The sequence below is a fragment of the Papio anubis genome, chromosome 1 (genome assembly GCF_008728515.1).
Source record: "Papio anubis isolate 15944 chromosome 1, Panubis1.0, whole genome shotgun sequence".
NCBI lineage: Eukaryota > Metazoa > Chordata > Mammalia > Primates > Cercopithecidae > Papio > Papio anubis.
This window is the reverse complement of record NC_044976.1, coordinates 179391297-179407439: the sequence shown is the minus strand read 5'-3', so window position 1 is coordinate 179407439 and position 16143 is coordinate 179391297. Positions and strand designations below refer to the sequence as shown.

The window sequence follows — 16143 nt, the reverse complement described above, 5'->3', positions numbered from 1 at the left end:
AATATTCCATGAACTCTTTGAGGAAACAGAGAAAGAAGGAACACTTGCTAACTTTTCTATGAAGCCAGTATTTTCCTGATCCCAAAGCCAGACCAAAGACGTCATAAGAAAAGAAAACCACAGACCAATACTCCCTCTAGTTTCTAATGAAAACCTTCAATACAATATTATCAAATCAAATTCAGCAATATATAAAAAAGATCAGTGGACAGGCATGGTGGCTCATGCCTATAATCTCAGCACTATGGGAAGCCGAGGTGGGCAGATTGCTTGAGCTCAGGAGTTTAACGCAAGCCTGGGCAACATGGTGAAACTCCATCTCTACAGAAAAAAAAAAAAAAAAAAAAAAAAAAAAAGCACACATTATTAGCGGGGAATGGTGGTGCATGCCTGTAGTTACAGCTACTTAGGGGCTAAGCGGGGAGATCACTTGAGCCTGGGAGGTCAAGGCTGCAGTGAGCTGTATTCGTGTCACTGTACTCCAGCCTGGGTTACCAAGTGGAATTTATCCTAGGAATACAAGGAATGCAAAAACCAGTTAATACACCACATTAATAAAATAAGGGGGGGAGAATTCACATGGATATCTCAGTTGATGTAGAAAAAAAGGCTTTTACAAAATCCAACATACACGTGTGACTTTTAAAACTCTCAATAAAATTAGAATAGAAGGGAATTATCTCATTCTGATAAAGGGCATCTATTAAAAATCTATGGCTAACATTATACTTAATGAAATAGGTGTATAAAGGAAGAAGTTGTTGGTCAAGATGTGGGCGTATGTAGAGAGGTTTAAATAATAACTATAACATAAAGATGAAGTTTGATGTGGGCAGTTGAAATGTGGAAGTGGAGCTCATGGGAACTGGAGATATAAATTCACTATATCAATAAAATTTAAAATCACTTCCTCATATCAATAAAAATTGAAATCACAGAGGCGGCACAGATTACCCAGGAAAAACCATAAAGCAAAAGAATAGAGGATTAAGGATGAAACATTAGGGGCACCTTTATTCGAGGAGCAGTGAAAGAAGAAATCAGCAAAGAAAATTTAGAGTCATTAATTGAAAACTGCTAATCATGCTCCACCTCACAGAAATGACTGCTAATTAGGAGTTGTTTTGAATCCATAATGTAAAAAGAGAATTCCCTTAAAAAAATTGTCCCCGTTAAAATATCTACCTTCATCTTCCATTGGGAAGGAAGATATTGGACCAAGCTTAGAAACGGTACATAAAAGTTCAAGTTAATCACCAAAGAAATAGACAGATTTAGCCAATTCATCCACAATGCTCTTCACATATGGCTAAAGGTCCTATAGCCTGGGCAATGCCCTTCCACATTTTCTAATTGAAACAGAATCCAGAATCATCATTCCTTTCTCTCTACCAAAGATGCTTTCTTGTTTTCCAGAAACTTGACAGAAGTCCTCTTAAATACACAGCACTTGGAGTTCTTCAGGGAGTTCCTCAAAGAACGGAAGGCTGAAAGCCCATTGCAATTCCTCATAGCTGTACAGAAGATCAGTATGGAGACCAGTGAAAAGATTTGCAAGTCTCTCATAGAAAACGTAATCAAGACTTTCTTCCAAGGCCAACTCTCTCCTGGTATGCATCCTCTTCTGATCCTGTTTTCTCTCTCTCTTTAGTGTCTTAAGAGAATAGCCTGTCTCGTGTGAACCCCCAGAGAGAGTGGTACAGAGCAGCAGCCACATGGGGCAATATTGAGACAGATTAAGAGGGAAGGCAAAAGCAGAGAACAGTAAAAATAAATCCAAAGTCTTAATACAAGTTGTATTACTCTGTTCTCACACTGCTGTGAAGAAATTCCTGAGACTGGGTAATTTATAAAAAAAAGAGGATTGACTGACTCACAGTTCCACATGGCTGGGGAGGCCTCAGGAAACTTACAATCATGGCAGAAGGCACTTCTTCATGGAGCAGCAAGAGAGAGAATGAGTGCCAAATGAAGGGGGAAGCCCCTAGTAAAATCATCAGATCTCATGAGAACTCACTCACTATCATGAGAACAGCATGGGGGAAATCATCCCTATGATTCAATTATCTCCACCTGGTCCTGCCCTTGACACGTGGGGATTATTACAATTCAAGGTAAGATTTGGGTGGGGTACTCAGAGCCAAACCACATCACTCCACCCCTAGCCCCTCCCAAATCTCATGTTCTCACATTTCAAAACACAATCATGCCCTTCCAACATTCCCCCAAAGTCTTAACTCATTCCAGCATTAAGTCCAAGTCCAAAGTCTCATCTGAGATAAGGCAAGTCCCTTCTGCCTATGAGCCTGTAAAATCGAAAGCAACTTAGTTACTTCTAGAAACAATGGAGATACAGGCATTGGGTTAATACACCCATTCCAAATGGGAGAAATTGGCCCAAACAAAGGAACTCAGTTCCCATGCAAGTCCAGAATCCAGTAGGGCAGTCATTAAACCTTAAAGTTCCAAAATGATTTCCTTTGACTTCATATCTCACATCCAGGTCACACTGATACAATAGGTGGGCTCCCACAGCCTTGGGCAGCTCCACTCTTGTGGCTCTGCAGGGTGCAGCCCAACTCCCAGTACCAATTTACTGTATTAGTCCATTCTCATACTGCTATGAAGAAATACCTGAGACTGGGTAATTTATAAAGAAAAGAGGTTTAATTGACTCACAGTTCCACATGGCTGGGGAGGCCTCAGGAAACTTTCAGTCATGGTGGAAAGCACCTCTTTACAGGGTGGCAAGAGAGAGAATGAGTGCCCAGCGAAGGGGGAAGCCCTTGTAAAACCATCAGATCTCATGAGAACTCACCCACTATCACTGAAACAGCATGGGGGAAATCACCCCCGTGATTCAATTATCTCCACCTGGTCCTGCCCTTGACACATGGGGATTATTACAATTCAAGGTGAGATTTAGGTGGGGACACAGAGTCAAACTATATCGCTAGTAAAAGGAGCCAAGTCTAAGATACTTTCACATGTATCCTCTCATTTCATTTAATTTTATTTAATTCTAAAAATAGAATTTTATTTAATCCCTGTAATATAGGGATAGGCAGCTCCACTTTACTAATGAAGAAAAGGAAACACAGAAAAGTTAACTAGCTTGTACAGTTGGTAGAACTTGAATTCAAATTCAAGTCATTTGACCATTAAACCAACTAGCCTGAAGTTAGATACAAAAAGCAAGAGTTAACTGCCTGCAAAGGTGGAGTATCCACCACCCATGAACTGTGAAGAGAGTTGTACTGGGAAGGAGAACTGTATGCCTGAAAATCTTTGTTTCATAAGTTGTGTCTTATATTGTTTCCTAAGGTGGGAGGGTAAATATGGTAAATAAAATCTTGTCTAAAAGCAGAAATTGCAAGTAATGCAAAGCAGTGAAGATAAAGCCTCCTGTTTTGTCACAGATGGTATTTTCGTGTGTTTGGTTTTTGCTTGTAGTAAACCAAGATAAGAAAATACATTTTTATGAATATAGAAAATATAGAAAAATAGGTCAAATTAGCAAATCTTTATTTGTAAGCAATATTTATTTGTTGATCTCAGGATGTTGAGATCTGTACAATATTTTGAATGAGCTAGAAGAGGAAGAGCGTCCACATCCTATCTTTGATTATTTTCAAGTCTCATTAATGAACACAAGTTTCTGAACAACTGGAGAACCATACTGCCCTCACAATACTTACCTGGAATCTTGGATTCCCCATCTGCCCAGCAATCTAACTGTAATCCTTCTACTCTCTCTCTAAATCCGAATTTTTCAAACCAGCTGCAGAAATAAGTCCTTTGAAAATTTCTTTCCCCTTAAGCACTCATCCTCAAAATTTGAATGAAACTAAATGAGGAAAAGCTTTTGGTTTACAAATGCATTTGCACATAACATTTCAAATACGCTTTGGAGATTTTCAAACAAACTATGGCGGGATCAGAGTCTAGCCAGATTGAAAATGGGGGCTGTGAGACTCTAAGATAAAAAAACCACCAGCTATCTCAGAAATAGTAGATGAGGATTACGGCTTCTTTTCTCTCTTGCATTTTCTAGAAGAAATGCTGCAGTGTGATGCCCCTATTATCAAAGAAATCACTCCCACGCGTCATGTCACCACAACCACCCTATTAATTCTCCAGGGATATATTATGAAATCTATAGAAGAAAAGTGGTGAGTATATTCAATGAAGGAAAGGATTCTTCCTGGAGTTGCTCCTTGGCTTCTGAAAGCCATATTCATCAAGGGTTTCATAATCCATTTTCATAGTTCATTGCCAGAGCCTCTCTACAAAATAAAAAGTCAAACTTATCTTGAACTTTCCTACCTATCTACCTGACACACACACACACACACACAAACACACACACACACACACACATTTCTGTTCATTTGCATTAACAAGAAACAATACAGTGTTGCTCAGGAAGGTTTGGCTGACATTAACAAAGGTCTGATAGAGTAAGAAGATAATTTTTCAATATTTTACCATTCCCCAATTACCACTGAGACTTCCTCTAGAGGCTGAGGTAGGTTTGCCTGGACCGTTATCTTTTATGTGCTAGATTTTTGTCCTGTTTGATATTCCTGATGTCTTTCTGGCAGGTTTAAAGATTATCAAGACCTGTTCCCACCTCGCCCTGAGGAGGTGGAAGTGCAAAGTGAAGTACAAGTTTCGTCTAGGAAGCCCTCAAAGATAGTGTCAACTTACCTACAGGAATCCCAGGTTAGTGAAGAAGAAAGTGAAACAAGACATTAGAGACAAGAAAACCATCGTCTTGGGGGTAGGTTTTTAAATCCCCATTTTGCAAAGGAATCTGAGACTCAAATTATTATACTAGGGATTTAAGAAGTCCCTCTCTTCTCTACCTGTGATTGGAATCAACTGAGTAATACGTACAGGGGTTGGACACATGGAGTTCTTCTAGTTGAAAGTTAGTGTGGAGGACATGGATTGGCAATGAAGCAAAGTGATTTTGCTGGTCCTCTGCACCCAAATTAAACTTACAAACCTAGTCACTGGTCTAACGGAACAACTTAGACCTCCATTTACCAGGGTGAGCCTCTTACTGTATAACAAAAGGTGAGCTTGAAACAGGTGTCTTGCAGACAAACAAACCAGAGAGAGAATGCAAAGTACTGAGAACACCATTTCCTTCTTTCAAACTATCTAGCTCATTCTTTGTCCTATGGGAGGACAGAAAAAAAGGAAGAAAGAGGAGACAGGAATGTTACTCAGGAAAGTCTCTATATGGTTTGAGAACAACAACAAAAAATACATGCCCTGTTAGAGAATCACTTGCTCACTGTGTTTTAGAGTTGGTCAGTATCAGAAAAATTTTAGCCCAGCTTGATCTGACTCCAAAGATCATTTTAAGATATCTCAGAAAATAATGCCTAAGTCCATTGATCCAGTACTCAGGGATGAAAATGTGTTACTCTTCTTTTTCTCCTCTGTATTTCCTCCATATATGAATAAACTCCATGTCAGGGCACCATGAATGGTCATATGGACTACTAAAAAGAATACTGTACCCAGAACCAGTGCACTTGGTTTAATTTCAGACCTTCCAGTTCTTAGAAAATAAGATAAAAGGAAACCAACATGTACTTAATACCTACTCTTTGTCAAGCATTGCATTGGGGTTTACATATAACCATTAAGTCTCACTGCAACCCTGAAGGGCTATTGTTTCTAGCTTACACATGGAGACATGGAGACATAGGTTAAGCAACCTGACCCAAATTACACAATTCGGTTCTGAGAAGCTGAGCTCCAGACTCAAACTTTTTGATCCCAAATTCAGTGCGTTTTATACTTCACTGCTTTCTGTCTAAAGCCATGCTTATGTTGTTTCCCTCTCTGTAGACTGAGATAACTGAACTAGTTAATCAACAAGAGTCTTTCTGGCTCTAAGTGTCAATTTCTTGAAGGACAAATGAAATGTACAGTGGTTCCTAGGTACCTATTAAAAAACAGATGAAGAAACTTATGAAATTCATGTGTGTGCGCGCGCGTGTGTGTGTGTGTGTGTGTGTATGTAGGTGTATGAGTGGGTGCAAATAATTATATTTTCTTTTTTAAATGCTTAGAAACGGTTTTGCTCATTTCCTTATTCCTTCAGTGTTTCCAAATTTGCCTGAGCCTTTGGTTCTTTATTTCTGTCCTCTTTTCTTCCAGTTTTTAGCTCTCACGCTCCCTCTCCCAATCACAGCATCTCACATCTTCACTGTTGAAAGGCTATGGTAGAAGGAGCATGGGCAAATGGCTCCAGTCTGTTGAAGCTGAAATCTTTCACCCACCAGCTACTTAATTACGGGCAGATTATACAAGCTCTCTAACCTGAGTTTCCTCACCTTTAAATTGGAGCTGAAAATTATTCCTTTATGGAGGTGTTGTGAGGATTAAATGGAATGAATGCCAAGTTTTGGCACACAGTAGATTCTCAGTGAACAGCAACTATACTAATGAACATGTTATACTCCTCTTTCTTTCCCCAGAAGAAAGGCTGGCTGAGAATGATCAGCTTTATCAGGAGCTTTTGCAAGTACCGCAGATTTATGTTGAATCCTAATAAGCGCCAGGAATTTGAAGACTATCTTCGCCAGGAAATGCAAAATAGCAAGGAAAGTAAGTCATTTCTGTATTTACCCCCGCTCCCTGTTGATATTTTAGCCATGAGGGTCAGCCCACCTAAGAAGCTTATTGCTTTGTGTCATGCCTGTGTCAGCCTGGAGTCTAGCAAAAAGACCCCAGGTCCTGTGTGCAAAACCAAGCCCAGGCCTGCCTAGAGAGGATGCAAGCCCGGAGGTCTCTGCTTAAGGAACCAGCAAGGGTAGGGAATAATTAACCTAAGGCACTGCAAAATCTTTCATTTTACAAAATAATTTCCTTATGTTTTTGAATTTGGTCTTTAAAAATTATTTTCAAAATTTTTCTGCTTATAAAGTAATACATGCTGTTAATAAAGAAAGAGGTAACAACAATTACAGAAATATGTAGTATAGAAGTGAAATTCCCTCAAGAGATAACATTGTTAATGCTTGTAAACTTACCTCCTAATTATTTTTCTGTATATGTATCTTAATATTTACTTTTCCCACAAAATTGGTCCCACATATTTGATTTGTAATTTGCTTTTTTTTTTTTTTTTTTTTTTTGCTCAATAATGTATCTTGGACATCATTTTATATCAGTAGACATATATCTGACTTGTTTTTGACTGCCATAAAATGTCCATTATATGGATTAATTCAACAGCTTCACTCATTCATTCATTCATTTAACACACTTTTCGAAAATCTGCTATGTGGCAAGCAGTTTGCCAGGTGCTGGAGATACAGTAGTGAACGGTAGTGAGCCTGCAGCAGAGGATCTGCCCTGTAGCACCTACAGATTTCAAACAGAAAATACAAGCCACAGATACTGGAGCTGGAGTGCCTGGATTTGAATCTGCTACTTTCTAGTTGAAGGACCTTGGGAAAATTACTTTGTATCTCTGTTTTCTCATCTGTAGAATGGGAATGAGAATTGTTTCTATTTCACAGGGTTATTAGAACTATGCTTGGCAATAGTACATGCTATAAGAGGGTTAGCTAGTGTTACTGCTGTTATTATATAATTGTGATGAGTGATCCCAATGATAATTGCAGGGAGATCCTATCAGTTAAGGCACGGGGCCAGAGAAAATGTCTCCCAGAAAATGACATAAAGTTGAGTTTTCAGAAATGACCAAGTTAAGTAGGTGGGATGGGAGGAGGGTGATTTCTAGGTGTGCACAGAATCATTAAACAAGAAAGAGGACGGTGCAATTCAGAAACTGCAATCAGGCCAATTGGACTAGAGATTAATGAGATGGGGCAAATGCTTGAGATGAGACTGGAAAGATTGGCAGTGACAAATCATGACTCTTTTGATGACATTTGAGTTGTTCCAACTTTCACTTAAACAATGCTGCAACCATAAAAACCTTAGAAGAAAACCTAGGCAATACCATTCAGGACATATGCATGGACAAGGACTTCATGTCTAAAACACCAAAAGCAATGGCAACAAAAGCCAAAATTGACAAATGGGATCTAATTAAACTAAAGAGCTTCTGCAAAGCAAAAGAAAATACCATCAGAGTGATCAGGCAACCTACAGAATGGAAGAAAATTTTTGCAATCTACTCATCTGACAAAGGGCTAATATCCAGAACCTACAAAGAACTCAAACAAATGTATAAGAAAAAAACAACCCCAACAAAAAGTTGGAAAAGGATATGAATAGACACTTCTCAAAAGAAGACATTTATGCAGCCAACAGACACATGAAAAAATGCTCATCATCACTTGCCATCAGAGGAATGCAAAATCAAAACCACAATGAGACACCATCTCATACCAGTTAGAATGGTGATCATTAAAAAGTCAGGAAACAACAGGTGCTGGAGAGGATGTGGAGAAACAGGAAGACTTTTACACTGTTGGTGGAACTGTAAACTAGTTCAACCATTGTGGAAGACAGTGTGGCGATTCCTCAAGGATCTAGAACTAGAAATACCATATGACTGAGCCATCCCATTACTGGGGATATACCCAAAGGATTATAAATCATGCTGCTATAAAGACACATTCACACATATGTTTATTGCGGCACTATTCACAATAGCAAAGACTTGGAACCAACCCAAATGTCCATCAGTGACAGACTGGATTAAGAAAATGTGGCACATATACACCATGGAATACTATGCAGCCATAAAAAAGGATAAGTCTGTGTCCTTTGTAGGGACATGGATGCAGCTGGAAACCATCATTCTCAGCAAACTATCACAAGAACAGAAAACCAAACACCGCATGTTCTCACTCATAGGTGGGAATTGAACAATGAGATCACTTGGACACGGGAAGGGGAATATCACACCCCTATTGTGGGGTGGGGGGAGTGGGGAGGGATAGCATTAGGAAACATGCCTAATGTAAATGACGAGTTAATGGGTGCAGCACACCAACATGGCACATGTGTACATATGTAACAAACCTGCACGTTGTGCACATGTACCCTAGAACATAAAGTATAATAATAAATAAATAAATAAAATAATGATTAAAATTAAAAAAAACCAATGCTGCAAAAATACATATTTTGCAATTGTGTGCTTCTATGAAACAAGTTCCTTAAAATGGGAATGATGGGTAAATGGTTAAAAACAGTTAAATTTTGACCCTCTAAAAACATTGCACTAATTTAAACTCTTACCAACCATATAAACTAGTGTCTGGTTTCTCACATTCTCATCAACACAGTGTGTTGTACATTTTAAAAAACTGTCAACCTGGTAAATAAAAAATAATGTGCCAGATAGTCTATTCTTATTTATATTTCTTTAGTAGTTGAGCATCTTTATTTACTGGCCATTTGTATTATTTCTTGAACTGTTTATGCCCTTTGTCTATTTTTCTATTGGTATCTTAATATTATTTATTTTAATTTGAAAAAAGTTTGTATATATCTTTTATGAACTGCTTCACAACCAAATATTTTGGCTTCAATAATAGTTCTAGCAGACCAGGCATGGTGCCTTATGCCTGTAATCTCAGTACTTTGGTAGGCCAAGGCGGGTGGATCACTTGAGGTTGGGAGTTAGAGACCAGCCTAACCAAGATGGTGGAACTTCATCTCTACTAAAATACAAAAATTAGCTGGGCGTGGTGGTATGCACCTGTAATCCCAGCTACTCGGGAGGCTGAGGCAGGAGAATCGCTTGAACCAGGAGGCAGAGTTTGCAGTGAGCCGAGATTGCACCACTGCACTCCAGTCTGGGTGACAGAGCAAGACTCTATCTCAAAAAGAAAAAAAATAGTTCTAGTTCTTTTGTTTCTTCTTTTAAATAAAACCAGCTCAAACCCTCATGCCCCAGAATGGTAGGAAGTCCTGTTTCATCATTCTTTGACTACCCACTTCCTCAATATTATGTAAGAACCCAAGACCTGTACTTATCCAATTCAATAGGAGGTCTACCAGACTTCCAGTTCCCCTTAGATACAGGGAAGAGCTTGTGACACTCAGCCTGCCACTGGTCTAAGTTCTTTTATTTGAAATATAGCATACTTATAAGTGACTATATGAGCAGCTGAATACCCATCATCCAAGCCAAGAAATAGAAAATGACGTAACTCAGATGATACCTGGTGCCCCTTTACCCATCACAGATGCAACTCCTATCTTGAACACAAGCATTTATTTTACTATTGCCTTTTAAAATGTACATGTGTTTTCATACTCCTTCTATAGTGGTCCTGCCTCAAACAAACTTTGATTCCCATTGGAACTTCCACTCCATTCATCTTACTGATTTTCTTAGGAGTGTGTGTGTGTTTAGTATCTGAGAAAACAGAAGCAATCAGAAGAGAAGTTTTACAGCTTCCCTCCTCTGAATCACCTGGTCAGCCTCCTCTGTATTCACAGGCTCTGATCACTGAGTAGGCTGCCTGTCCTTGCTCCTAAAGAAGCATCCAGGCCCTCATCTACTCAAGGGCATTCATCCAGTCATTTTTACTTATTCTCCTGCATCATTTTTATTTTCTCTGCTGGATTACTCAGTTGGCACCAAATATGACATAGTACCTCTCAAGCAAAAATTAATAATAAATTCTCCCTGATTCTACATTCTCCTCAAATTATCTGGCACATTTGTCTGTATCCCTTTTAAACAAAAATCCTCAAGAGTTATGCATTCTTGCTGCTTTGTTTTCTTTTCTTTCCATTTATTTTTAAATTACTTTTTAGAATCACTTTTTAAGCTACAATTTTATACAGTAAAATTCACCAATTTTAATTGTGCAATTTGAGAATGTAAGTATCTCTGCGTCATGATATAGAATACTTGCTTCATCACAAGAAATTCCTTTATGTGTCTTTTTAATCAACACCCTTCCCCTTCCACTACTACTCTCTGGTCTGGCAACAACTGACCTACTTTCTAATACTACAGTTTAGTCTTTTAAGAAATTTAATATAAATGGAATCAAGCAGTAGTCTTAGTGCATGCATGCAATAGTCTTTTGTGACCAGCTTCTTTTATATAGCATGATGCTTTTGAGATTCGTCTATGCTATTGCATATATCAGTAGCTCATTCCTTTTTATTGCTAGGTAGTATTCCATTGTACCATAGCACACTTTGTTTATGCATTCACCAATTGTTACATATTGGGTTGATTCCACTTTGAGGCTGTTATGAATTACCCTGCTATGAATATTCAAGTACAAGTATTTGTGTGGATATATGTTATTTCTTTTGGGTAAATATCTGAAAGTAGAAGTGCTGGGTTATGTGGTAAGTGTATGTTAACTTTATAAGGAATTGTCAAGCTGTTTTCCAAAGTGGTTGTACCATTTTTGCATTTTCACCACCGATGTAGGAAAGTTTCAATCGTTCCCCATCCTCACCAACCTTTGGTATTATCCATCTTTTTAATTTTAGCCATTCTAGAGGGTATGTAATGGTATTTTGTTTTCGTTTAATTTTTATTTTGTCTAATGACTAATGATGTTGAGTATGTGTTCATGTGCTTGCTTGCCATGTTAGTCCATTTTCACACTGCTGATAAAGACATACCCGAGGCAGGGAAGAAAAGGAGGTTTTAATGGACTCACAGTTCCATGTGGGTGGGGAGGCCTCACAATCATGGCGGAAGGCAAGGAGGAGCAAGTCACATCTTAAGTGGATGGCAGCAGGCAGACAGGAGCTTGTGTAGGGAAACTCCCCTATTTTAAAACCATCAAATCTCATGAGATTCACTATCATGAGAACAACACAGAAAAGACCTGCCCCCGCGATTCAATTATCTCCCACCAGGTTCCTCCCACAACACATGGGAATTCAAGATGAGATTTGGGTGAAGACACGGCCAAACCATACAATTTGCCATACATATTGTGCTATTTTTAGTGAAGTGTCTGTCCGTATCTCTTGCCCATTTTTTAAGAACTTTGTTGTCTTATTATTGGATTATAAGAATTCTTTACATAATCTGGGAATATTTTTGATGGATATATTTTGAAAATATTTTCTCTTGGTTGATGGCTTGCTTTTTCATTTTTTAAGTAGTGTCTTTTGAAGATCCAAAATCTGAAATCCTCCAAACTCCAAACATTTTTGAGTACTGATATGACACCACAAATGGAAAATTTCACACCTAACCTCATGTAACAGGTTGCAGTCAAAATGCAGGGAGAGGTGCAATACACAATTCATTCAGTGTCCCCAAGAAAAAAAATAAAATTACCTTAAGGCTATATGTATAAGGAATATACAAACATAAATAAATTTCGTGTTTAGATTTGGGTTCCAGGCTGGGCGCGTTGGCTCACGCCTGTAATCCCAGCACTTTCAGAGGGCGAGATGGGCGGATCATGAGGTCAGGAGATCGAGACCATCCTGGCCCTAACAGTGAAACCCCGTCTCTACTAAAAATACAGGCCAGCCGAGGCGGTGAGCCTGCAGTCCCAGCTTCTCGGGAGGCTGAGGCAGGAACAGTGAACCGAGGCCCAGGCTTGCAGTGAGCCCGAGATGCAGCGCCACTGCACTCCATCCAACCTGGGAGACAGAAGCTGAGACTCCGTCTCAAAAAAAAAAAAAAAAAAAAAATTTGGGTTCCATACCCAAAGTGTCTCATTGTGTATATGCAGATATTTCAAAACTTCAAAATCTGAAACACTTCTGGTCCCATGTATTTCAGATAAAGGATAAGAACCTTAAAATAGGTTTCCAGACATTGTAAATTTTATCTTTTTAGGTGTTAGATATTTTTGTCTTCCTATAAAATATGCCTGAACATTGTTCAGGGATGCAGTTAAGTTACTCGAAAATAGTTTTATTCTTTTGGATCTTCCTTTAATCATTGGTTAAGTGAATCCAGAGCCATGTTATTTGTATGGCTATTCTCCACTACTGAGGTAAAACCTTCCTGAGTATTCTACTAGATTCCTCATAAATTATGAGTTTTTCTAGTCTCCCGGTGGAAACAGGCACTATTTCTGCTTCTGTGTGAGCACCAAGGACCCTTCTTTAATGCTTGCAGATCCCCCTACGCTCAAGCTTTGGGTAATTTCCTCATATCTTGAGCTGGTCAGCACTCTGCTGAGTACTTGAGGGAACCTCCACAGATTTCCGGGTTCTGCCTCTCCTCTTTGAACTCTATCTTGTAAACTCTAGCCATATTGGTCTCACTGGACTCTCAGGTCCCTCTCCTCAATTCAGAGTCCACCGAACTTGATCTGGGTTTTCCCTCCCTGACTGTGGAAAGGATCCTATCTCAAGGTGGTAACGTGGGGCAGAAGTAGGATTCACTCATTTTTCCCAAATCTTAGTGATCACTGTCCTTAATTCTCTGATAGTCAGTGTCTTAAAAACTGTTTCAATATATTTCGTCTGATTTTTAAAAATCGTTTCTGGAGGGAAGATAAATCCAGTCCTTGGCACTCTATCTTGGACAAAAGTGGACATTCTGATAAAAAAAAGTTTCAGTAGGCTGGGAGTGGTGACTCAAGCCTGTAATCCTAGTACTTTGGAGGGCAAGGTGGGTGTATCACCAGAGGTCAGGAGTTCGAGACCAGCCTGACCAATATGGTGACACCCCGTCTCTACTAACAATACAAAAATTAACCAGGCATGGTGGCACATGCCTGTAATCCCAGCTACTCAGGAGGCTGAGACAGGAGAATTGCTTGAACTCTAGAAGCGGAGCTTGCAGTGAGCTGAGATCGCACCACTGCACTCCAGCCTGGACAACGGAGCGAGACTCCCTCAAAAAAAAAAAAAAAAAAAAAAAATTCAGCAGATTAATAATAGTAGCCATTTAGAATGATCATCCTGACTGTAATGTAGGGAATATACTACACAAAAGCAAAATTAAGTGTAGGAAGCACAGTCAGGGCTGGAACTAGGGTAAGGCAAGGGAGGCATCTAACACAAAAAAATTAAGGAGGCACTGACCGTCAGGCTCATGCAGATGCCAACCCCGCACTTGTAACACGTTGATCGTGAATGCTTCCTTAAACTGTGTCCTAGGCACCTACCTCACCTTAGCAGGTCAGGGCCCTAGTCCTGACCCCGAGAATACTAAAGCGGCTTTTGGAACAAGTGAAAAATGATGCTTTAAACAAATGTCACTGCAAGAAAGACCAATAGTGGATACACTTGAAATATATGTAGAAAGTAGAATCAACAATATTTGGTGACTAATTGGATGTGGAAAGAGGAAGAAGTCAAATACGATTCCCAGGTAATAGTGAGTTGGCGCTGCTCATACTGGCTGGTAAGAGCCAGCTGTTAAATATCCTGAAATTTTGTGAGCTACTGAACAAACGTCAGTAGCTAAAAATCTATTACAGTGAGAATATTTACTACCTAAATTAGCGAATAATACAAATTAGGTCTCCCCCTCTACTACCAGAGCCAGTTTACAAGCATCCGATGGCTTCCAGGTTTATTGGGTGAATTTATCACCCTCTTTTCCTAGAATCCCTAACCATCATATCAATTTCCACTGTTATCTAGACTTTTTTTTCCCTTCAAACTCAAGTCTAAGAGAGAAAGATTGAAAGATAGTAGGTGAGGGATCTTATGTCTTATTCAGTATAGTAACCCTAGGGTCTAGCACAATGTCTGAGACACAACAAGTGCTAGGTATTTATGGATTCTTGTAGTTACCCTCCCATTCTATATACAATACTGCACCAAAAGGAATCCCACCTGCGCCATAGGAAGCACCACACCAACTTCAATAAATCCTGAACAGCACTCCAGAATAAAGGATTTGCAGGCAGAATGGTAAATTCTAGAGCCAGATTAGACATTCGTCTGAAACCCAGCCAGATAATTAACCAGGGTCTATCTGTCAGATCCAGCCCAAACCTGTTCTTTTCTCAGACCTGAATCCCTATGAAGAGATGTCTTTGGATATAATTTAGTCAAGAAACTTTCTAAAGGAAGCATTTTATTTTTCTGACACACAATCCAAATCTTCTAGTGGCTCTTGTGCTCTCCTGTACTCGTTACTCTCTTTTGTACTCTAGCTTTCTACCTTCAGTTTCCTTAATAAACTTCTTTACTCCTGATATTTTGACTTTTTCTTTGTGCTGCTTTCCTCATTTGCTCCTAAATTACTTCCTGATAAAACTTGAGTAAGCACCATCAGTGCTACACACTCCATTTGGAAGGTCACATCTGCATGTTTCATTTTCATAGTCTCTGCAGAAACCTTAGGGATTAGCATAACTGTGGTGTGATTCTATTTCTATGAGATAAGCACCTTCAGTGCTCAGTTGACATATGTTTTATGTGTGTTGTCGTACTATCTGAGTAGTTGGATTTTTCAAGTCCAAGTAAAAGGTTGAGCCCAATGGCAGAAAGTGACTATTTCAGTAGGCCAAAAGGGTAGATTCACAGTCTCCTTTCTTCTTTTTGTAATGCCCAGGTTGAGGGTAAGAGTGACTTGATCAAACAAGATTGTAATTCCTTCTTCTTTCTCTCTCAGATTTCACCACATCACACAACACATCGGGACGTTCAGCTCCACCCTCCACAAATGTCCGGAGTGCAGACCAAGAGAATGGAGACACAACCCTTGTAAAGCGTCGTGTATTTGGCCACAGGATTATCACTGTCAACTTTGTGATCAATGATCTATATTTCTTTTCTGAAATGGAAAAGTAAGTTTCCCACCTCTCTTTCGTCTGCCCTGAAAATGACTTTTCATCCTTAGGACTACCCAGCAGAAACTGGCTTGATCTGTTAGAGACACAGTGATTTCAGCCCTGCCCAGTAAGAATCTCTCCTTCTGAAAATCTTACTGTATGCCGTCACTCAGTTGATTTCCATCTTTCTATTCTTTGGGTCCTAAAAGCTCTTCAGTATTCCAGAAATTCCACTGTTAAAATGCAGTTGCTTAGTCCCAGAAAAGGGAAGCATGTTTTTCTCCATTATTTATAAATGTGGAAAAGTCCTATTATGTAACACCATGGGACCAATATTCTTTAGTTAAAGCCAGGAATTATGATAATACAAATTGTGTGTGTGTCTGTATGACATTAAACAGATATTTTTAAGTTAAGACATACTAGTGTACATTAATTCACCTGTCAAATTTTTTAT

The 16143-nt window shown here is 39.2% G+C and overlaps 1 protein-coding gene across 4 annotated transcripts in view; it reads left to right on the top strand.

Annotated features, from left to right (window-relative positions):
- RGSL1 (regulator of G protein signaling like 1) overlaps positions 1–16143 on the top strand; it is a 104684-nt gene that overhangs the window by 68686 nt on the left and 19855 nt on the right. For 3 of the 4 annotated variants that reach the window (XM_017951582.3, XM_009192052.4, XM_017951562.3), the window contains 5 exons: positions 1417–1610; positions 4055–4172; positions 4605–4725; positions 6501–6630; positions 15527–15701. In XM_017951582.3, coding sequence (XP_017807071.1) covers positions 1417–1610; positions 4055–4172; positions 4605–4725; positions 6501–6630; positions 15527–15701 — 738 coding nt within the window. The remainder of the gene's footprint in view (positions 1–1416; positions 1611–4054; positions 4173–4604; positions 4726–6500; positions 6631–15526; positions 15702–16143) is intronic. The other variant, XM_009192054.4, reaches the window with a different exon arrangement.